This window comes from Periplaneta americana, chromosome 17 (assembly GCF_040183065.1).
Source record: "Periplaneta americana isolate PAMFEO1 chromosome 17, P.americana_PAMFEO1_priV1, whole genome shotgun sequence".
Classification (NCBI taxonomy): Eukaryota; Metazoa; Arthropoda; class Insecta; order Blattodea; family Blattidae; genus Periplaneta; species Periplaneta americana.
In genome coordinates this window covers 4,068,560-4,093,211 of record NC_091133.1, presented here as the reverse complement: position 1 = coordinate 4,093,211, position 24,652 = coordinate 4,068,560, and the positions used below count along the sequence as shown (strand labels likewise).

Below are 24,652 nucleotides of genomic sequence, written 5' to 3'. Positions count from 1 at the left end.
TTAAAACATTTATTGACAATTGACGCAAAGGTAAGAAGACAATACAAAAATCGACAGAGAATCAAAGATGAAACGTACCAATGCTAATACTGTGTGCACAATAAATGTCGCCAACACAGCTATTAAGCGCTCGCCGTGTGGGTATGGTAAGTTTGGCAACTCAACCGTTGTTACCATAGCAACAGGCCTACCACGCTATGTGATATTCAGTTGTTTTTCCGATCGCAACGCTCCTTTCTTTTTATCCTCTCAGGCTCCTGTCATGTCCCATCTTTTAAAAAAACAATTGTCCGTCATCACGGCCCCCTTGATCGTAGAGCAAGCGTTCGACTGGAATCTTGTATTCTACTATACATTCACTGAATGTCATTCAGAACGGTTAGGTGTTGATATTCGTAATTTGGTCCGTTTTCATTTTAACACTTCATAGAGGTAAGTATGTTTTCGTGTATTGCGAGTTTTTCCTTCGCTGTAATTATCATTCGAGTCTTATTTGCTTACGCTGCAGAAATGACAATGAGAAAGCTTGTAAATTGGTAATAGGAATTAATTCTTCAAATGCAATGTGGTATTTCCCAGACGCCCAGACTCAAATATTACTCATTGGTGAACTGAATAGATAGATAGATTTTTTCGTTCCATAATATTCGTACATTTGCTTTATAGCATAGAATAAAGAACATGTCTAATTCTTAGTTTAACAATAAAATGCAGTACATATAAAATGCAAATATGAAATATGTACAGAATTAATACCTTAATAACAATAATAATTTATAAAATGTAATACGTTTACCATTTAATAGTACTATAATATTTACACAGTGCTGTGAAATGTCAAGAATTCATCTACAGAATAGAAAGTGTGAGATATTAAGTAATTTTTTAGTTTTACCTTAAATAATGCAGGGTTTTGGCTATGATTCTTAATGTCTTCAAGAAGACTATTGAATATTTTTATCGCCATGTAACGTACTCCCCTTTGAAAGCATGATAAATTTGATGGTGGCGTATGAAAATCATTCCTTCTGCGAGTATTTATACTATGTATGGCTGAGTTAGTTGGAAAATTTTCTTTATTACATAAGAGGAAATTTATTGGAGAGTATATGTATTGATTTGTTAAGGTCAGAATCTCTAATTTTTTAAAAAATAATCTACATGATTCTCTAGCCTTTGCTTCAACTATTATTCTAATGGCTCTTTTTCGTAATAAGAATATATTTAACTATCTGCAGAATTTCCCCAAAATATTATTCCGTAGGACATAATGGAATGAAAATAGGCAAAATATATTGGCTTTAAGATACTGCTACTAAGTGGCTTTAAATTGAATTATGTTAGTTTTATTAATGTTTAATGCTAGTTTATTGGTTGTAAACCAGTCATAAATTTTAAGGAGAATTGTTTCTGTTTTATATTTGAATGTGGCAAAGTTCTTGTCTGTAATTATGATACTTGTGTCATCTGCAAATAGTATAGGATAACCTATTCCTTTTATTATGGGGCCAAGGTCATTTATAAAAATTAGAAAAAGAAGAGGTCCTAATATAGATCCTATATATAGGGTAATTCCAAGCAAATGTACACCAAGAGCTAATTTTGAAAAAAAAATCTTTAAAATGTTTTCATTGAAAAAATATCCCACAAATTTGGAATTTTCAGAACATAACTACAGAATTGGGATAGACACATGTTACTTTGGCCAAACTGTGAAGACAATGGCTGCTCCGTAAGGAACACATTTGCGCATGTGAAGTATAACGTTCTCAACTTGATTTCCAGGTAACTGGATAAGATTTTGATCTTTCTAAAACAGTTTCAGTAATTGTTAACCTTGTAGTTTTGAAAGATATAATCAGTTACTTCATATCTGGACCTGTTTTAGCACATCTTAATATTAAAAGTAAGGTGTAACATGTAGTGTGAGTCACTCAAAGCCAACGGTTTTCTTAATTAACAAAGTTAAAATTAAAACTAAAATGATATATATATTTTTCCTCCTACTATGCATTGGGCACAATTGTTGAACATAGTCACTTTCATTTAATCATCATTGGGAACTGTTTTTTATTATTAACTATTTGTGTAGTGTGAGTCACACTGCTGTAGCAAGTCACAACCAAAAGTTTGAATAAATTAGATTTCATTTAAGAAAGAGATATTATGTGAAATAAATTGTTAGTTGGACATTACTTTCCGTTCCTAACCGACTTGTAATAAATGCACATAATATTTTACAAAATTGATCAATAGTTTTCTGTCAATGAAACATGAATTGAATAATTAAGTTTAACTTTCTAAACAGGATTATACCTACCATTGATTTCTTTCAGTAACGGCAAAAACACCTGCTCAGCGTAAAGCAGAACAAAGAGCAAGAATGAGGACATAGGGACGTAGCGTATGAAGAATTTCGAAAGAAAGAAATAGAAAAACAGAACTTAGCACGAAAAAGAAAGAAGGAAACGATGACAATAGAGTGAAAAGAACATGTACGAAGAAAGAAAAGAGATGAAATGAGAAGATACCGAGAAAAAAAAAGAATCAAGTGCAAGTAAATACCAGTCCAAATCAATCAACTATTAAAGTTTTCAAGTCAGTAGTTCATATTATGGCAAAGCAATGGCCAAAGTCAAGAAAAATCTCCCTAATTGTCCCAAGAAACGTAGAGCAGTTTCTGCAAACCTTTTCATGAGTGTGCATCATGTACAGAACTCAGTCCTCAGAAACGTGCTTCAAACACCGTGTTAGCAAAAGCACGAGAGAGAGTTTTACAATTTCATAATTGTGACACAACATCTTACCAAGCCCAGGTTTGAAAGACTTTGCTGTTATTCGCAATGTGGATGGCAAACAAAAAGCGCAAAAGCAATACCTATTTCTTACATTAGGTGAAACTTACGAAGAATTTAAAAATCTACATACAGAAATTATTATTGGATGTAGGAAATTTTGTGAGCTTAGGCCAAAACATGTATGTTTAAGATCTGAAACCCCTTCGAACCTGTGTTTGTGTGTTCATCGTGAAAACATTAACATGCTTCTGATGATGTGCTCATTTTTGCCCAATTCAACATCTGATTTTGTACTCTCTAGGGAATGCATGTTACAGACCTGTAATAAATGTGGAAAAACTGGCGGACTTCCATAGCTTGATACAATCTGCCTGTAGTTCAGTATCAGATGACGACTGGAACACAGACATATCTTACCAACAGTGGATTTCTGATGAAACAAACAAAGCAGGCAGAGAAAAAATATGTTGTACTCTAAGATGATATCATTCACAAACTAGAAACTAAACTCCCAAACTTTCTCCAGTATGTATTTGTACAACAGCAGCAAGCACAAAATTTTAAAATGCTGAAGGATAATATTCAAGACAATGTAGATTTAATGCACATTGACTTCAGTGAGAACTATGCTTTTGTGTACTAGGATGAAATACAGTCAGCGCATTGGTCATCTAATTCCTGCAGACACTACACTTGCATGGCCTATCTAAAATATCAAGGCTCCTCTGCATCATTACCCATAGCTGTTGCATCCGATTACTTGCAAGACAATAAGTATGCAGTAGCAATGTTCAATGATACAATTATTGATACAATAAATAAGATGTTTCCAAAGTTACATATCAAGCAAATCATATATCAGTCAGATGGAAATACACATGATATTAAACACAAATACTCCTTGTGTCTTGGAACTGTGTGTTTTGATCAATTTCAATGACACTTCTCGGCTACTAGCCATGGTAAAGATGGTCTTGGTGGATCCATCAAACGGAGAGTCAGAGAGACCACTATGTCAAGAACAATAGGTCTCAGAACAGCAAAAGAGTTTGCAGAATGTGCTAAGAACATTTGTTCTAATGTTACCATTCTCTTTGTATTACAAGAAGAAGTCAATGCTGAAGTCACCGAGTTGGACAAGGTTTGGGGTTTGGGCTCCAAATGAGACTGAAATTGTGAATAGCCCTGAAACACGGAAAATGCACTTGTACGAGAAAATTTCGCCCTACAGAATTAAAGGTGCCATTGTTTCAGGAAACGCTAAACAGGATAAAATTGTTGATTTGAGATCCCGTAGAATCGAAGTTGTGAATCACAGTGGTTTAGAAATGCAAAGTAACAACCCTTCTCTCATACCAGAGAGACAGAGAATAAAAACATTGGTGAATGGGTTTTAGTTCCATTTTATGGGAAGAAAACAATCAAACAAAATCGCACAAGTTGTTTTGTCATCTTGTTCTTTCATTACAGTAAAATTTTTGAGATTTGAAAAAGAGTTCAACAAATTTTCATGACCTCAAATGGATGATATAGCTGATATTGATATGAATAACATCACAGTCAAATTACCAGGGCCAGTGTTTGTTCAGCGCATGAGATATGTATTTTCTAATTATAGTTTCATAGATTATGTAATGGGTTAGGAAGACTGATTTAGATATTAAACTGCTTAGGCCTAATAATAAAATGTTCATTTTTACTTATAATTAATAACAGTCCTTGTACAGATTCATACTGGCCTATGTCAAATCAGTGATGTCCCAAACAGGGAAGTGTAGTGTGATTCACAAGGGAGCTGCAGTGAGAGTCTCACACTAAGATTGAGTTGTGTGTAGTAATCAATTTCATTTTTCGTGTTCTTGTTTATTATTTGTAAATTACATTTCTTTCTGAATGTCCTACTCATATCAGAATATTTTTTTGAATATCTTTGATGAAGAAATACAAAGTTTTAAACACCTCTTAAAATTCACTTCCTTTTGTGTAGAGTGAGTCACATTTAAGTTTTAGGATGCATACTGCTGACATTGTGAAAATAAACAATTGCACAAAAATACAAAAAAATAAAACATTTATCATATAATCATATGCTATTGTCATATTGATGTTAGCTTGTTCGTACACTATTAAAATTACCTATACAAATGAATGTCTTGTCTCAAAAGTAGTGTGAGTCACACATGGAATTAACTTATAGACGTACAAACTAGGAGCTAATGTACTATTGCTAATTATAGCCCCATATCTTTATTCATAATAATGAGTAACTTATGCATAATAGATCATATCCTTATTTGGGCTAAACTAGCTCTACTTCCTTTCGTAGTCCTCTTATACCCGTTCGGTATATACAAATCTGTGACAGGTTAGGTTTGATTATATTTTATATATTATATATTATTATAATGTACCGAAGTACATATGATATTTCCATGCAGATATTCTGCGTCATCATACGATGAAAGAGTAATGGAACGGAGAAAAAGGGGGGCAATCATGCCGATTGTTAGTCACTGGGAAGATACCTTACATTTGGTTCATGTTCCCTGCGGTAATAATGGTTTAAGGGACTCAATGTGCTCTTTCATTTCAAAGTGTGGATCTTTATTTACAGCAGAGGATTTACCACGTTTATCTTCGAGTGGCTCAGTATTTCCCTTTGGAGTTTTACTGAGAAAATCATGTAGAACCCTATCATTGGTTTTTTTGCAGCCTGAAGTTATTAAGAAAAACACCTTACAGACTTCGTGACGTACCTCACCATCATTCAAGAAATATTATAGGTATTTTGGTTCCGTTCACTCCCTGTAGTTCGCCTTTTAACGTTCATGCGTTCACAAGAGTTTAATATAAAACTGCGTCTTGCAAACCAGAAATAACCCCAAAATTGTTTATTAATGTGTAGCTTATGAACTTCACTAACCTTTGTCACGCATGCTTTCTTACACTGCACACATGGGACCAGAACTTGTTGGTCTGCTTTAAGCCTTTTTTAGCTTTTGAGCTTCTTTTTCTGTCATATATACAGGTTGCTTTCTGCGTTTAACTGAATTACAGTTTTGAACATTTATTTCGCATTCAACATTATTGTGAATAATAGTATTGTTTTCAGTTACTTCAGCATTAACTATTTCAACATTTCGAGAGATACTGGGAGGTGCAGATATATTAAATACTTCCCTATTATCAAATTCAGTGTCTGCATTTTCAAAATTAGAAATTATCATATTATAATTGTCAGATGTGTGGAATGATTCCTCTGTGTTAATATCATCTTTCTTATCTTTCGATAATAAGAATAAGTTCCCATCAGTTGTGAGTTACACTACTTGCATGTTTTCTATGCATCATCATTACTTAATTCAATATGATCAATGTTAACGTACATAATGTCCTGCTGCAACGGTTGGAAGGAAAATTAAGATAAATGTACTAATTGTAATTCTTCAGTGCGTACCTCATTGTTAACTGCAGCTGTTACAAGCAGATCACCTCCAGTCTGGAATTCGTAAGTTGATTTGGAACACTTAAATTAACATTTTCCTTTTCTGTCATGTTGGATGATCATTTTTCCAAAGGTAATTTGAGTAATTGTTTGGATATAGAAGGAGTAGATATAATTCTAATTGTGTTTAATATAACACTGTCAGGTGCAGACTGAACCAGAAAGCGGCATATGGATAAAAAGGGTGTGACAATGCTAAGAAAGACCGCGCGCGGTATATGCTTGGTACTGAGCAACAATGCAGTATCTGCAACTCACATACCGCACTTCTGCGTAGCATGAAAGGCATACTGCACCCTTGCTAAATTTATATAGCGATTTTGTGCAGATACGAGCAAATAAAAAGCTTATATTTCATTTGTCATTGCAGATACAACATCGTTAATTACTCCAATGATTTCCTGACAGTACAAAAACCTGTAAAGTTCGAAAACCCCATTTTTCAATTTTCCTGCAGATTCGGCACTTTTGCTTAGCTTCATCGTACTCGTATGCTTTCTTGTTTTGCATTGTGTTATTGTCTTTATGACTTCCTCCCTAATTAGTGTCGTGTATGATTCTGCAGGCTCGCTTCTTGCTCCTTCTTGTGCTCTTCTTGCTTGCTTTCGGTTGAGGGTAATGCTGATGTGTTCTTTCCATCTCTCCATTGGTACTGCCCGTTACTCAGGAGAAGACAAGCGGAAAGAATGTGACCTTCTTGACTATCGCTGTTGATTATTATAAACATCGCTCAGATAAGCATCCCAGTAGCCAGGTTATTACTCGTACAGGAAACATGAGTAACAATGCGTATGGAAATTAAAGCTAAGTTGAACAGAAGGAGACCTATTGTTTCCGCTTACTGCAGTATAAATATTGCACATCCCTTCCTCCTCAGTCCGCTCTCGTCTTCTCCTGAGTCACCGACAGTATCTCGTTCGTTCTGAGGCGTGTTTCTTCTTATTGGATGTTGGGGTTCTTCTTTGCTTCCTTGGCCATTCTGTTTGCCTCTTTTTCCAGAAATTCAGTACTCTTTGTGTAGCAGTTCTCTGTATGTTCTTCTCTTTTGTGCATAGTGTTGTAGTGCACATTTTGTCTCCGAGTTTTTGATGCATGCAGAGTCTTGAATATTCTCCATGCCTTGTAGCACTCCTTGTCAAACCATGGTTGGCCTTGTCTCTTTCTATTTTTTAGTGGTTACTGCTAGTTATAGCTTTCTGGTGCTTTCTTCCGCGTCTTCGACTTTTCCTTTCCTTATGCGGTCTTGTGCCTTTTGGACATCTGATACGTTCCGTTTTAGGTATTCCAGGCCTTACTTGACTTCCGCCCTGTTGCTTTTCCTTGTTGCTTTTCATTCTGATTTTTGTTTCTATCTGAATGTGCTTACGTATGGGCGCTATCGTTGAAGTCCACAGTCCTTCTTGCTTGATAGGGATATGATCCCATCCGATGAGCATCAGGTCTATCAGCTATATGTTGGTGTATGTCTGCCTTGTTGACGAAGTAACATCCTTCCCTTGTAGTGTTTCCATTACGATTTCCGGTTTTGTGTTCTGCTTGGCGGTTCTACAGATCCCCAGCCATGATGACGTTTACATAGTCCTTTATATGTACTGTGACTCTTGTGGTCTTCTGTATGTCGCTAGCATTGATAGTGTGTTTGTCTTCAATACCAGCAGGTTTTCCTTTTTTAAGTTATAGTATTTGTTTCTAGAGTAGGCTTGTAGCAGCATACTCCTCCAGACGGTCTTCCTTTTGTTTGTACTGCCAGTATGTGACATCCGTAGAATCTCGTGATGTGGATGTTTCTGTGAAAACCATTAGATCATATTTCTGCTGGTAAATAAGCGATGGCGTTTGTAAGTTCTCCACATTCCAGTTCAGCATGTTGACGTTCGAGAGAGGCTCCCTCATGTTAATAGTTTCTCCGAAATCGAATCGTGGGTAATCAGACAGAGAATGAAAACATTGGCTCAAGTTCCTATATATCAAGTCAGTGTATTCGAGAAGCTGGATTTATGCTGCTGAATTTTCCTCAACGGCAACTGTTAATAGATTGTAGGCAGAGTAATATTTATTTATTTTTCAGTGACTGGTATTGAGACTTACATCTTTGCTCTAAATACAAGTTCAATATAAAATAAAATTTAAAAAAAAGGAGTGCAAAAGGAGAAGAAAATGCCCTTTATTGTCTCATTAAATTCCTCGCCTCCCAGTATCGGTCACACTCTTTCACTTTGGTTAAGGTTGGACAGCGAAGTAGGAGGTCAGTGTTCACGTGTTCTTGTAGAGGACACAAGGTACATATTGGGTCTGGTAGTAAGCCAAAACGATGGAGGTGTTGAGCTAGGCAGTCATGCCCAGTGCATAAGCGGAACTTTGTGACTGCTTCATTTCTTGGGCTATTTGGTATTTCTAAGATGTCCCTTTGCCAGTGCCTCTCTTGTATTCTGCTCTTAATATCTTCGGCGTAAGCTTCTTGCGTAACATTCTTGGTGTTTAATTTAGCTGTCAAATAAGATATTTGTTATTTTGTTCTTTGGGTTATCTGGGCAACATTTTCAGCGAATACGTCGGCCCAGTCATTTCCATATTTAAATATTGTATTGGCCAGGAATCCACTGTAGTGTTGCTTTTTTTCTGTAATATCTCCTTTATCTACTCGCACATATACGAGGGTAATTCGGAAAGTCTGTCGCTTGCAGGAGTCATCTTTGTTCCACTATGTAGCTTGGTTCAGTAGGCCTACGCTTCTGGCAGTGTCATTGTGAGATATTCGACGGTTTCTCTCACCAAGACAGCGTTAAAAATGTGTGCAGTAATTGAAGCTTTTGCCAAGTGTGAGGTACGTGCAGCAATACGGGTTCTGTGAGCAAAACAATGGCAGCTGCAATTCATCGTGAGATTACTGCAATGTACGAGAACATTATGAGTGACAGTACTGTTCCACATTGGTGTCGTGAATTCCGAGATGGACGCGCTAACATCCGTGACGAACAAAGTGGCCGACCATCTGTTCTGAACGATGAACTTGATGTGGTCAGACTCGCCATTTCTTAAGTTCGAAGTCTCTGAACATTTTCCGCACACCAGTTGGACCGTTCTGTGAGAAGTTTACGCTATCGCAAGTTTTGTGCTCGACGGGTACCACAAGTAAAAAATTGTCGAAACATTTTCAACCAAGAATCGCATGGCATCTGTCTTTTGGAGCAAGAAAGTTGTCTTGTAGGTGGATATCCTGGAATGTAGCACAACAATAAACTATGGCGTGTATTGTCAGACACTAACCAAATTGAGGAACAAACGTGACATATTGAGTTCTGGAGTTGTTTTGTTCCACGACAATGCTCGCACTAAACCCTCCTGCGACAGATCCAGTGGGAGGTGTTTTATCATCCACCCTGTAGTCCTGATTTGGCTCCGAGTGACTACCAGCTGTTCCCAAACATGAAGAAATGGCTTGGATCTCAGCAGTTTCAAACGGATGAGGTGCTCAAGGAGAGCGTCAATGGGTGACTACAATTACAATTAGGTAGCTAGTTTTTACGCAGAGGGAATTTCGAAGTTTGTAAAGTGGTACAGCAAATATTGAGAAGTAATTGAAAGCTGTGCTTTCACTTGCACGTAATATTACTTTCCTCTAAATTGCTTTCTGAAAAAAATTCCGCACCTAACTTTCTGAATCACTCCCGTATAGTACACATATCAAAATAATTGAAGAGCTGGATTCCAAACTGGCCTAAGTCCAAACGACAAGTTATGAGAAAAATGACAAAAATTAATGAAATAAATTTGACGCCCCTAGTATCTGCATATGCCTTCTTGAAACAGAACCAAATCAAGACCTAGGAAAGTCTGTCAAATAAACTTACAAAAATCTTTAATACAGGATTTAGGACACTTTGGAATCCACCTCTTCAATTATTGTCTGTCACCTTAATTTTTATATAGTCCCCAAATTTGCAGCATAGCTTGTTGTCTATTCTTATGCATAAGTAGTGGATTTCAACACTCAATTAAAACAGTAGCAATAAATCATAAAGATTCATAACAATATTTAACGGGTTAATATCTTTATATTTGTTTCTTTTAAACATGAGGACTTACAATATCGTAACGAATCAAGTGATGATTTAGAACCACTTTGATATCACTAATACAGTACTTATGTGGTGTTCCCACCTTTTTTATTTTGCACTTGATTGTCATTGAGGAAGTGAGATGTAATATTTGATCTTGATCGACATTTTGGAGACGTGCGAACACCTGCGCCATTTCTCATTGTTATCCATTTTCCCTCAAACTGTACAATGCTATGTATCCTGCAGGTTTTTAATCACACATTTATGATGTAGACTATTTTTATTCCACAGGAAGAGATATCAGTGGAGTCTAACGTTTCCAGCTGCTCTGTCAACTGGGCAGTGAAAATGGAGGAATTCCCAGAGCCAATTACGTTTCCTTCCATGAAGTCTGAGCCTGAGGTGGGTGATGTTATTGGTTGTTCCCCCTTCAACCCTCTTAATGTTAGTCTTTTGTTCTGTTCTGCTACTAAACTACAGCCCATGAAACTTCACTGGCATTGCTTTATAGTGCTTCATTATGCCTTGAATATTAATTAAATCTTATATGGATGAAATATGATTTGATTTTTAATTTCGGTAGCATAAGAACTTTACAACTTTGTAAGCAATGTGTATTGATGCTCAGTTATTTGCCCTGTTATTTATCATGTAGTAAATTTCTTTCGAAGAAATATAATACAATTGGAAAATCTCTATTTTTATAATGCGTGTAGCTTGTTGAGCAACTGTTTCCATAATATGGGATCTTCTTCTAACAATTATACTTGTAGTAAAAATGAATTACTTGGTGTCATAGCAACGTGTTTGTTTGTTGTAGTAACCTGTGTTGGTTTTCTGTTTATTAAAGCCTTAAATTCTAAAAGGTCTTTTCTTTACAAGAGATGACAACTTGAACTGTCGTGTTATAAATACGATATAGTTTACCGGCATGGACGAGAAAATGCAGTTGCTGATGCATTCTCCCGTATATGTTCTGCTACAGAAATGCCTGGAGAAAAACTAAGAACATTACATCAAGCACTCTGCCATCCTGGAATAACTCGTCTTTATCACTGGATAAGAAGTAAAAACTTACCATACTCGCTAGATGATATTAAGAAAGTAACTGCATCATGCAGTGTATGTGCAGAACTTAAACCTAGATTTTTCAGACACAATGGAAAATTAATAAAGGCAACCTCACCCTTTGAACGATTAAATATAGACTTCAAGGGACCAATCTCTTCAACTACTAGAAATCGGTACATTCTGACAGTTGTGGACGAATATTCTAGATATCCCTTCGCATTTCCTTGCTCAGATATGAAGTCTTCGACAGTAATTAAATGTTTACGACAACTTTTCTCCATATTTGGTATGCCCTCTTACATCCATTCAGACAGAGGTACATCCCTTATATCGTATGAATTGAAAGCTTTCTTAGCAAGTTATGGTATAGCATCTAGTCGCACTACTCCGTATAATCCTCAAGGCAATGGGCAAGCTGAAAGGTACAATGGGATACTATGGAAAACTATTTTATTAGCTCTGAGAGGCAGAAAGTTAGAAGTATCACAGTGGGAGACAGTTCTCCTGGATGCCCTTCATTCCATAAGATCGTTGCTGTGCACTGCAACTAACCAGACTCCCCACGAACGTATGTTTGTTCATCCCAGGAGATCATCTTACGGTTTTTCTCCACCAACATGGCTAACAACACCTGGACCAGTGTTGCTAAAACGTAATGAGCGTCCTACAAAATATTACCCTTTGGTTGATGGGGTTGAACTTCTAGAAGCGAACCCTGAATATGCTCATGTCCGCTACTCGGATGGTAGAGAAGATACTGTATCTACAAAGCAGTTAGCTCCATGTGCCCAGGAATCGCTATCTATGTTACCACATGAGAATGACAACACAGAGCGGGATCTCATAGAAAAACACACAGAGTATGTCAATGATGAACAGAACAGCATCCCTGTAAGACAGGACTCTACAGTTAATGGTGGGAATGAAAACAACAGTGATAATGGTCTACAAGAACAGCGGCTTCGTCGTTCTAATCGGACAAGAGTATCACCTAAGTACCTAGATGACTATGTTAGCAAGTAACATCAAAGAGGGGAAGAATGTAGTGAAAATGAATTACTTGGTGTCATAGCAACGTGTTTGTTTGTTGTAGTAACCTGTATTGGTTTTCTGTTTATTAAAGCCTTAAATTCTAAAAGGTGTTTTCTTTACAATACTGATGTAGAAAATGAACGTTTTATTTCCATTCATGTGATCGAGAATTTAATGTATTTATTATTAAACCTTCTATTCATTCTTATTAATTACAAAAGTATGATGTGTTCGTATTCTGCAGGAAGTGACATCATTGCAATGTAATGCCCCCAACTCTGAGGTCAAATGGGAAGTGAAGGTAGAGAAATCCCCGGAGCCAATTGCGCTTCCTTCCATGAAATGTGAACCTGAGGTAAGTGACAGTTATGGATTGTTGCCACTTCATGTTAATCTTCTGCCATTAAACTCGATCTTCATGAAATTCACTGTCAATCCTGTGTTCATTATTGTTATCATTATATTAACCATTTCTCAGCTTGATGGACTGTGATTGGCATTGGCCATTGCCTCAGAATTATTAGAACTGTTATGTCTCGCGTATACGAGATTCTTGACAGTCGAAATTCAGTTAATTCTTCTTTCTTGTCCTCTCCTTGTCTTCTGTCCCCCTTGCTACACTATAAGCTCTTTTTCGACCAGTTATTCTATCATAGAAAATGAACTGGATACTTCTTTCCATGTCATACATTTTTAAACTTGATTCTGTTCTGTCTCATTAATTACGAATTCGTGATTTATATTTCGCAGGAAGACATATTATTGAAGTGTAACGCCCACAACTGTGATGCCAAACAGGAATTGAAAATTGAGGAATCCCCACAGGCAATAACATTTTCTTCTATGGTGAAGTGTGAATCTGCGGTGAGTTATGTTAATTATTATTCCCGTCTGAACCCTCAAGATGTTTTGTACTGCCATTAAACTACATCGTCATAACATTTTTCCCTCACAAATTTTTAATGTGTGTCGTTAAGCCTTCAGTGTTGTCTTATTATTGGCACAGTATTATTGACCACCATGAATGGTGATATTCGATCCCAGGACTCTTTCATGAATTGTTTTGCCAACTGCAAACTTGTTTATGGTAAAAATACCTTTATGAGGAAAGAGATTGGCAAGCATTGTTTTGAATTTGATGCCATCTGAAGAATGAAGTGTTACTTAAATACTGTAAAGGCCCATTCACAATGAAAATTAAACATAACCGTAACATAAACACAGAATGCAAATCTAGCTTTCAGGTAGTAGCTCCCTGTAAAGCAGAAAAAATTGTGACGGTGTCGGGTATAGTTCCTGGGGTAGCTCAGGAACAATTTTTCCTTGAAATTATTCATAAACACAGAAGTTCGCGCCCAGGCTACCAAATTGGATGATTTACAATTATTCACATAAGCATTGACATAAACATTACCATAAGACGTTAACATGAAAGTTTGCAAACTCCAAACTTTCATGCTTATGCTTATGTGATTTGCAAACAGAACAAAATCGAGGAGCGCTGAAGTATACGACAGAATATGAGGAAATGGCGTCGTTATGTTTCCATGGTTACCCAGTATGTTTGCGGTTATGTTTATGTTCCCATCGTAAATGATGGTATGACTTCTTGATTTTACTGTAACGTTTACATTCTTAAGTTAACGCTTACGTTATGTTTAATTTTCATTGTGAATGAGCCTTAAAGGCTGGTTCAGAATAAACCGGGAACAGAAACGATAATGAGAACAGAAGTAATGTTAAAATAAATGTATTTAAATATGAGCATTCACAATAGTTAATTGTGAACCGTCCCGGTTTATTGTGAACCAGCCTTAAGAGTGGATAAATTGCTACCTATCACTATTCAATGTAATGTACCTACAATTTATTATCTTTTAATTCATTTATTTCCTTTTTAAAATTTCTTCTTGTCACAGAATCAAGAGGAATGATCTTCCTCACTTCTTACAAGTAACTTGCCTCAAGTGCACAGGACAATAAATTTTATTCTATAACTCGTGCAAATAAGTTATTAATCATCGGGAGCCCCACTTTTAACATGGTAACTAATACTTTTAAGATTTAAGAAAATTTTTCCTTTTCTTTGTACCTGTTGTAGTTTCTCACAATTTGGAGAATTTGTCTTTGATTTGTCAAATACGTTTCATTCCCGGCTCTTTAATTTGTGTATGCCTCACTCTTGTTTGCAATATTTGTGTCCAAATTCCATTTTCTTCGCGCTTTAGGCACTGTACAAATCGCCAAGTGGATGGATGTACAGCCATCACGCGTTGAAGAAGATTGTGCCAGTCTTCTACCGCGTTGTTTGTGTGCTGCATGCCTTCCAGGCTTGGGAGGTTCATGTTCCTGTATCGCCAATATATTTTTGTCCTATCTCTATTAAAGTCATGATGTTGGTACAGGTATCCATGAAAAGAAAGAAGCGGCTTACCCTTCTGTGATGGCACTAACCGAGGATTTTGTTCTGTCTTTAAGAAGCTTGGTTCTGATTACTTCTGCATTTTAAAATTTTTACATAGGTTACTATAATTACCATGAACAATGGATATAGTGTACATTATAGAGCTATGGACATTTTGACTCTGAACATCAGAGTGAAGTGGACATTATAGAACTGTGTACATTTTGACTCTGGACGATTTAACATTGACATTTTGAACGTGGACATTATTCCATGGACATTATAATCCTGGACTTTATGTCTGGTAACCAAACAAGCGCAGTGCAATACTGAAAAGTTGTATTAGTTTTCAAGGAGGTAATGTGGCGTCATTTAATATCACCACCACACATTCTATTTGAATGCGAGAGAACACTCAATAAATGCAAACTGCAGTGGCAATAAGGTCACTTCGGCAGCTAGTCTGTATTTGAGTCGCTTTTCAACACCCCTACGTGTGTCTTTATCTTCTCTGTTGTATTTAATATTTTCAGGAAGAGACAACAGGCATGGTCAATGGAAAAGAAGAGAAAGAGCTGGAATTAGTGTCAGGGGAATCTGAAGTCTTGACTGGGAGGTGAGTGTGGTTAATTTGTACTTCATTTATCAGGTGTAATTAAATAATAACACAGAACATTAATTCTTGTCATTATTACATAATTCTGGGTATGTGTCTGAATCCATAATTTAACCTTCACAACCTGTTTAATTTATTTTCCGTTACATTAGGTGTTTTAGATAGGTATTCGTAACATTAGACGCAAGTACAGTAAAATATATTTGCGCTTTTTCTCCTCCAATCTTCAGATTTTAATATAGTTTTTTCTACCTAGTTTTAAGATCACTAGTGCCTCTTTAAACCCCTGTGATATAAGTTGCTAGTGCTTAACATCCGTGTCTAGTGATCATTGTAATGGGACTTATTCGGATAAGAAGTATTTCTCGCAAATCCTTAACATGGTAACACAGTTTTGTTCACCACAAACACGAAATAAAGCTGCCATTATTCGAACTGGCCACCGTTACCGACATGGGAAGCCGATGTTGTAGCGTTTTGGCAAACCTTTCACAACACAACACAAAAGCACTATGAATGTGTTGTACCACATATCTTTAGCAAAGAAGGGCAGCACTGCTACTTACAGACCTGTTACTAAATCTACGTATTACTCTGTGAAGAGATTTATTAAATCTACATACTTAGACTTCAACAAACAAAATTTGATAACTCAATCCCAAGGGAAAAAATGGAACTCTCTGCATCAAAATCCACGATTCCCGATTTACCACGAAAATCGTCTGTGGCTGCATTTAGATTGGCAACAGGCCATGATTGTTTGGCCAAACACCTGCATAGAATTGGAATATATCAGTCCCCTAACTGCCCATTGTGCAATTCAAACCAAGAAATGGATTCGGAACACCTCAAAATCTGTGCTTCAGTGGCTAGTCATGATAATATCTTTGAAAAATATTGGAGTGCAAGAGGTCAAATGACTTTATTGTCAAACGCCTGGCATTAGAAAACAACAACAACATATCTGACACCAGTATTTATTATACCACATCTGACACCAAAATTTATTGTTCAGCCCTGTCATATCTGACACCAGTATTTATTATACCATATCTGACACCAAAATTTATTGTTCAGCCCTATCATATCTGACACCAGTATTTTGTCGTGCCACTTGCCATGACTTGCTTAAGGATAGGAGGGATTCCTACTTAGAAAGTGATCTCAGGCTTTCGAAATAATCACAAGTGTAGAAATTCACTATTACTAAGTTTATTAACAAGATATCAATATACTACAGATAGAATATTGAATATTGAGATTGAACGATTTAGAAAGTATGAAAATTTCTGTTAATTTTAAAGTACCAAAATGAACTAGTTAAATTTAAAGTACAAAATTGAACTGTTGACTTTACTTACAGTTGACTGTAGAGCGAACCCTGATGCTGTTCGCAAATGATGCCATTTTCTGAACTTCTTTCTGGACGTCGGGAAGTTACGACCGCTACTGCCTGACCGCTGTCTTGACCAATAACTAATGACCGCGATTTGGACGTTTCATGTCCATTTATAAGTTCTCGAACCGCGTCCTTTGTGACGTAACAGAGTGACGCCATTCTAACCGCGAATCTTCTAAAAGACGGTATTGCACTCACCAAACACCACGCTTCTGGTTCTTACCATTATTTCAGATCGGCATTTCCTGTTGTCACTTGGAACAATACAGATTTAAGGATCTCTGACGATCGAATCTCAGTTTTTGACTTGACCAATAGAAATTGAGACTTCGGAATGATTCGCCAATTAAATGTCTCGCGAGAGACGGTGTATAATCTATGTATTTGTCAGCTGTTGCTAAGAATGACTTTGTGCTAAAATGCAAGCGTACGCATTTCCTGTCTTGTTCAAGGACTGGACTCTGACTTTGATGAGTTAGCTAAACTGTAGTCTGTAATCTGTCGAAACAAGAAGCGATCTCTGTCATATGTCAAAGCATATCTGAATGCTTTAATAAGTACGATTTCATTACTTTCAAATAAAGTGAAAATATATTGCTTATGGTCATAACAATGTTATGATTGCTTATCATAATCCTTGGGCACAACAAAAGTAACACTTACTTCGTAGTAAACGCAAGCATCACTTTCAGGTCCGATTTAAATTTTGAGGTTCAGATGATTCGCGTGTTCATGTGGTTTCCCTATTTATCTCCAACTGTCTGTATTTTTCATTAATTCGCTGGTCTGGTTCTAGCATCATACCTGTCCAACATCCCTAAGAGTATGTTCTCTGCAAATCCTTACATGTTCTTAACAGTTTATTGTAGGGCTGCGTTTGTTTAGTGACAATGTTGATTCCCTTTATTGAAGTGATGGTGATAACTATCACTAAAGAGATGTTTTGATTACAGCTCTTTGAACATTGAGGGGAATGGAACGTCACAGGTGAAATGTAAACGACGTAAAAGTTCTCTTTCCTCAGAGAATCCAGTCAGAGGAAGTGGACCTAAGTACGAGAGTAACGAACAATGCTTCAGAAGAAAGAGTCACTTGAACACACAATCTGATGAAGGATCCTTTAAGTGTAATATTTGTGGCAAGGCATTACGGACTCTCCAAAGCCAGAGAATGCACTTGCGAACCCACACCGCCGAGAAGAAATTTGAGTGCGATACCTGTGGGAAATACTTTCTACGTAAAAAGTATCTCAGATCCCATGTAATCTCTCACGCACAAGAGAAGCCATTCACTTGTGAAGTTTGTGGGAAACGTTTTACAAGGAATCGTCAACTGAAAATGCATACACGCAGGCATTCTGGCGACAAGCCATATAGATGTGATGATTGTGGAAAATGGTTCTTTCAGATGCGTGATGTCACACTGCATGCACGTAAGCATTCTGGAGTGAAAGCATTCAAATGCAGCGTTTGTGCAAAATGTTTTGTACAATCTGGTGATCTAAATAAGCATGCACGTACGCACTCTGGGGAGAAGCCATTCAAATGCAATGTTTGTGGCAAATGTTTTGGGCAGTCGAGTCATTTCAGAAGACATGTTCGAATACATTCTGGGGAGAAAACATTCAAATGCGATATTTGTGGGAAATGTTTTGTTGAAATTGGTTATCTCAAAGGGCATATACGTACGCATTCTGGCCAGAGAACATTCAAATGCGTTGTTTGTGGTAAGTGCTTTGCACATTCGGGAGATCTGACAGTGCATGCACGTAAGCATTCTGGCGAGAAGCCATTTAAGTGCGGTTTTTGTGGGAAATGTTTTATAAAGTCGGGAATTCTCACAGAGCATGCACGTTCACATACCGGCGAGAAGCCGTTCAAATGCAATATTTGTGGGAAAAGTTTTGCTCGATCGAGTCATTTCAAAAGGCATGAACGAATACATTCTAGCGAGATTCAAACGCGATGATTGTGGGCTATGTTTTCCAGAGTGTTTTGTAGAGTCAGATTAACTCAATAGGTACCCATTCTACCGAGATGCAATTGAAGTCTCCTCATGTTTGAGGGAAATATTATGTAAAGTCCCTGATCTCACAATTCACGCTATTCTAATGAAATATTTTGGGGAAATCTTTTTTTCTCGGTAGTTGTGACATTGAATGCACGTGCACCTACTGTCTAGACAATGATTCTTATTCGATGTTTATAGAAAATGTTTTGTACAGTCAATAAGGTCCGCTCCACTTCGTGGAATCGAACATCTCCAACGATCGAACCAGATTAAAAAGGATCATATATTGGCTGTAGCACAGTTATGTGAAAAGACGTAAAGGGACGAAATAAATATTCATAACGAGAGAAGGAAATAATGGATGCATGGAGAATATTGATTTTGTTTGACTATATTCTCAGAGATAAGAAAAATTTCGTTCTTTAGTGCTGCTTTGGATTTTAGTCTTTACCTGGTGTTTCCGTTAATTTACATATTTCGCGTCAAGAATTATCACGGGGATAATTATTACATTAGTTCTTTTGTGTTTTGTCATACTGTAGTGGACATTTCTGAACAAAATTTATTAAATGTTCTTCGTTCATGTTATTGAATTTGTAATTTTCTGTACACATACTATTTCAGTTATAGCTTTCAATAAAAAATTGCTCTACCAAAAATGGATATGGCCCTTTTTTCACGAATGCTTCACGAGAACATACGGTCATACCCGAAACAAATTCTGTTCCAGCAGTGGAACAAATATTCATGAATTCAATTAGATTCGATTCGACGCGCTGCTTTCTGCTATCTTCCATTTACATATGTACATTGTGAAGAGAAATTCTGTTCATTTCGATTCTGCCAGAGTAGAATTTCTTGTTTCGGGTATGATCATATGTTCTCGTGATGCCTTCGTGAAAAAAAAGAGCCATGTCCATTTTTGGTAGCGTAATAAAATGTGTTTATTGGAATGTATAGTACGTAGGATATACAGAAAACTACTATCTAATAATATGAATGAAGGAATATTAATAAATTTTGTTCAGGATTATTCGCTGTTGTACAACAAAAAATTATTACTGCAATAATTATTCCCGTGATAATGCTTGACGCGAAATAAGTAATGGAAACATCAGGTAAAAAATAAAATCAAACTAAGTGCTATAGAACGGAATTTTGTTTCATCTCTCGGAATATAGTGAAATAAAGTAGATTATTCTCCATGTTGGTTATATCCCTAAACGAAAATATCATTACTCCAGTATCCCCTTTGATGTATTTTTTCTCTTTCCGTCTAATCACATAACTGTGCTAAAGCTTTATGCGATCCATTTTACACGACAATATCCTTCGATTCGGTTCGATTCTGGTAAGTGGGGGCAGCCGATCACAGTGCAATCGGAATATAAGACGAACGTAAAACATATTTTTTATGTTAAGGTAAGATGGACGTGACTCCAATAGAATGATAAGCAAAAGATCCTCGGATTTTCGATAATTATCAATTTATGTATCGATTAAACGCATCGATAAACAGTCGCATGATTTGGACAATAATTGTTTTAGTTAATAGCCGTTATGTGAAAGCGAATTGTGCCAGAATTGGTCTGAATTTTGTGGTGATCAACAAATGTACATTTAATTCAACTTGCGCTTAGGGACATAAAACCAGAATGTCGCACTAATGACAAATATACCAATAGTTGGACTGAGAAAGTTTTTACAAATAAAATAGCAAGGATATTAGAAAGTGGACGTCCCTCTTGCAGTAGTAAGCAGTGTGTTCCACAAATTGCAACGGACTTCCTTCCCTAATAGATACCCACTTAAACGTTCCACGTCAATAAAGAAAACTGAAATAATATCCCTCAGTTTAATTAAAATCGTAATATACAGAGAGGGGAAATTGAGGAGAATGTATTTGAAGATAGGCTATATATTAATGAACCTAGTGACCAACTACATACAGTCATTTGGGGTAACTTTTCATCAGTTCACAATTTTACTAGAAGATTTAATTTTGCATTTCCTAAGTGTGATATATCTGGACTGAGGGCAATTTCCATAATCTACTATCTCAAGTCATTATGTTCATTTCCTCAAGCATATTTCATCTGACAATGCTGTTTTGATTCGACTTCAGGATTATTTTGTACCGCTACAAAGTTTGTTGATAACATTCATTCTATTATAAGCTTTTAAATTTGTTTATTAAATAACATGAGACAATTATTACATAAAATTAATATAAAATATAACTACAAGATCAACTAAAGACACATAGTTTTAAGTTTATGTTGAATTCATTTTTTTTACTAAGTACCACAAAATTGGATTACACAGGCCTGCAATGGAAGAATTGTTTTGACAGTAATAGTTGATTTCTACAGACTTATGTGAGCTGACATCAGAAAAAAATACTTAAAAATTTGCATCACCCACCATTTTCCCACAAATTAATATTTTAATTTTTATGTCTATGGAACAACTAAATTTTTCCGACATAGGGGAGCCGGGGGTAATAACGGTCAGTGGGCAATACCGGTCAGGCACTTATTTCAGCTCTGACTGCTCATTCTCGCTTCTGACAAGTGCTGCCATCTCCGTTACCCCTCGAAAGTTACCACGAAAGCGACTGGCAGTGCTAGGTAAACAACGATTGTGTTGGCGTCACGAAAAGTGTTTTCTGCAGTTTTGTTATAATACCAGCCCTACTTAAAAGCCACAGTAAGTACCGAATACTTTAAATTTACAGCTTGTTAAACATTTTCTTTTGAAAGATCATGATGTGAGATATATTTTAGTTTGTGAATGATTTCATTCGTAAGTTGCTGTTAGGCTTCATATTCCGTGAAAGTGAAAATGGCGCGCGGGGGGAATGCCGGTCACGGTGACTGGTATTACCCCGCGTGTGACCGGCATTTCCCGCAATAATTAACCCTAGTAGAATCAATTCATTTTCAATCACATACAATATCGACAGGCGATTTGTATTAAAATTTAAACAATTATCAATATGGCGAAAGACGTATAAGATAACTAATTAATTCATTAGCCAATCCATTCATTCACTGATTCAAGTTTTATAATTTATTGAAGGATAATTGGTATGACAAAGATTTCAAAATTATTTTCACAGACAATTAGGAGTGATTTTATATAATATATACTCTTTCGAATTGATTTAGATGCCTCGAAATTACCAAAGAAAAACAGAACGAGGGAAATGGAGTCAGGAACTTCTGGAAACTGCCATAAAATAAGTCCGCGAAGGTGCCTCGATCCGTGCTGTTTCCAAAAGTACTGGAATCCCCTTCAGTTCTCTTCAGGAAAGAATACAGAAAGGAGTTTTCAGTGAACCATCACTTGGACGGTCGCCTGTGTTCTCAAGACAAGAGGAGGAAATCGCTAATCATTTAAAGGTATTAGCGAATATGTTCTATGGTCTAAGTCCTCCTGATCTTTGTCGCGCTGCATATGAATTCACGGAACGCAATGGAATCAAACACAATTTTAACAAGCATTCCTGCATGGCTGGTCGGGACTGGTTAAATGGATTTCTTCAAAGGAATCCAACTATTTCCGTCAGGAAACCTGAAGCCACGAGCATGAGTCGTGTGAAGGGCTTCAACAGAACCGAAATGGGCATATTTTTTCCAATTTGGGAGAAGTGATGGATAAATATAACTTCTCTCCCGTCAATGTATATAATATTGATGAGTCGGGCATCGGGACTGTCCAGGAACCGGGAAATATTATGGCTCCAAAGGGTCAGAAACGTGTGGGATCCGTCACCAGCTGGGAACGTGGAAAAAATATCACGATTATCTGTGCAATGAACGCTGCTGGTACTTTCGTACCTCCTATGTTCATATTTCCACGAGCGAGAATGAGTCCGACACTGGAAAAAGATGGACCACCTGGGGAATTTTATTGCTGCTCAAAAAACGATTGGACCAATGAGCACCTTTATTTGCAGTGGTTGGAACACTTTTCAAAATTTGTCAAGTGCAGCAATGAGAATCCTGTCCTCCTACTCCTCGACAACCACTATAGCCACATGACACTCGAGGCATATGAATTCTGTAAAAAGCATGGCATAGTGGTAGTTTCCATTCCACCTCACACTTCTCATCGGGTCCAGCCTCTGGATGTAACGTTCTTTGGGCCTCTGAAGAAGGCATACAGCCAAGAGTGTGATCTTTTCATGAAAAGTAATTTTCAGAAAATGATCAGACCCGATAACATTGCTGGATTGTTCAATAAAGCCTACTCTAATGTAGCAACTATTGCAAAGGCTGTGTCTGGGTTTAGAGCGTCTGGAATATATCCTCTAGACCCAAACATATTTTGCGATGAAGACTTCATCGGAAGTAGCATTTCCCAACCAGATACCAATCAGCCGGCAAATACTTCCGAACCACTTCCTAACCACTCTAGTTCCAGTTCACAATTAGTTCCCAATCACCCTACACCCTCTCTACAAGCTATCCCGAACCACATTGCAGCCTCTCCACGCCCAGTCTCAAATCAATTTTGCTCACAAAAAATTCCGAATCTGCCGGGAGGGATTCCAGAGTCAGATCGTAAAGATCCCACAGTCAGTCCTCAACCAGGTCCCTCTAAATGCTATCTTCCGTTTGAAACAGTATCGCCATTGCCTTCCAGACCTAACAAAAATAATGTCGGAATCTGCAGAGAACGAAGCAAACAGCAATCCCAGATTTTCACAAAAACTCCGGTGAAAGCTGTCTTAGAAGACAAAAAACGGAAGAGAGAAGAGAGAAATAAGAAGAAAGTCTCAAGTCAAAACAAAGTTACTGTAGCCCATAAAACCAAACAAAAGAAGCGTTACCGTAGAAATCTAAACAAAATATTTGATTCTGACAGTGAATTGGACGAGGAACCAGTTTGTGATGACAATTCGGATGATGATATACCAATAGAATCAGAATGTGAGCAATGTTTGATTTGCAATGAGTTTGGTAGAGATGGCGAACTCTGGTATAGATGCACAACCCGCGGGCTATGGGCACATTCTGAATGCAGTGGGTGGGTTGATCCAGAGAACTACATGTGCGATATATGTCTCAAAAAAGTAAAGCAAGACAATAAACTTTCTGGTAAATAACAAATGTAAATCTAGCATGTTCTTCATATGGTGATTAATTTCTCATGTTTTTTTTTTAATTATTGTAGTAATTACTGTATTAATTGCATTATTGTACATTTATTATTGTATATGTATTATTGTAAGTTTTGTTAATTATTTTACTAACTCTTGTTACCTTATTTGTTGTGTTCAATAATTATTTCTTCCTAGATATTGTAAATTTAACCATTTGAACTTTGTTATCTTAATTGTTTTGAATATGTTAATTAATTATTGAACAAATTTGTATTTGATCATAATTTTGTTCTGGTACGTTCATTATAATGCTATTCACTTATTTGTAGCTGATAACTGTATTATTAAAACAAAATTACACTTAATGTTGCATATAGTTCTTTATTCTTATGTATTGTAATGGTGACCGTCATTACCCACAGGAGTGGGTAATGGCGGTCAGAGCAGCGTTTTGAGTTTCTATATTTACTCAGTTTTTTAAATTTGAATGAAGTCATGTAATTTATCATACCAAAACTACAATAAGCGAAGAATATTACAGTGCATTTATTTTACTTCGTCAGGTAAAATACATGCCGTAAATGACTATTCTGCTTAAGTGACCGTCATTCCCCCCCCCCCCCCCCAGTTCCCCTAATACTTGTGT

The 24,652-nt window shown here is 36.8% G+C and overlaps 1 protein-coding gene across 2 annotated transcripts; it reads left to right on the top strand.

The window, feature by feature from the left end:
• Window positions 1–371: 371 nt before the first annotated feature.
• LOC138692565 (zinc finger protein OZF-like) lies at window positions 372–24,356 on the top strand. Of its 2 annotated transcripts, XM_069815544.1 has the most exons (6): window positions 372–432; window positions 10,656–10,766; window positions 12,712–12,822; window positions 13,218–13,331; window positions 15,405–15,487; window positions 17,840–24,356. In XM_069815544.1, the coding sequence occupies exons 2-6, from the start codon at window positions 10,713–10,715 to the stop codon at window positions 18,852–18,854; spliced, it is 1,377 nt and encodes a 458-aa protein (XP_069671645.1). In that variant the 5' UTR covers window positions 372–432; window positions 10,656–10,712; the 3' UTR covers window positions 18,855–24,356. The 2 variants fall into 2 exon arrangements, with proteins under 2 accessions (XP_069671645.1, XP_069671644.1); XM_069815543.1 differs by lacking the exons at window positions 372–432; window positions 10,656–10,766; window positions 12,712–12,822 and having other exon boundaries at window positions 13,274–13,331.
• The last annotated feature ends 296 nt before the right edge of the window (window positions 24,357–24,652 follow it).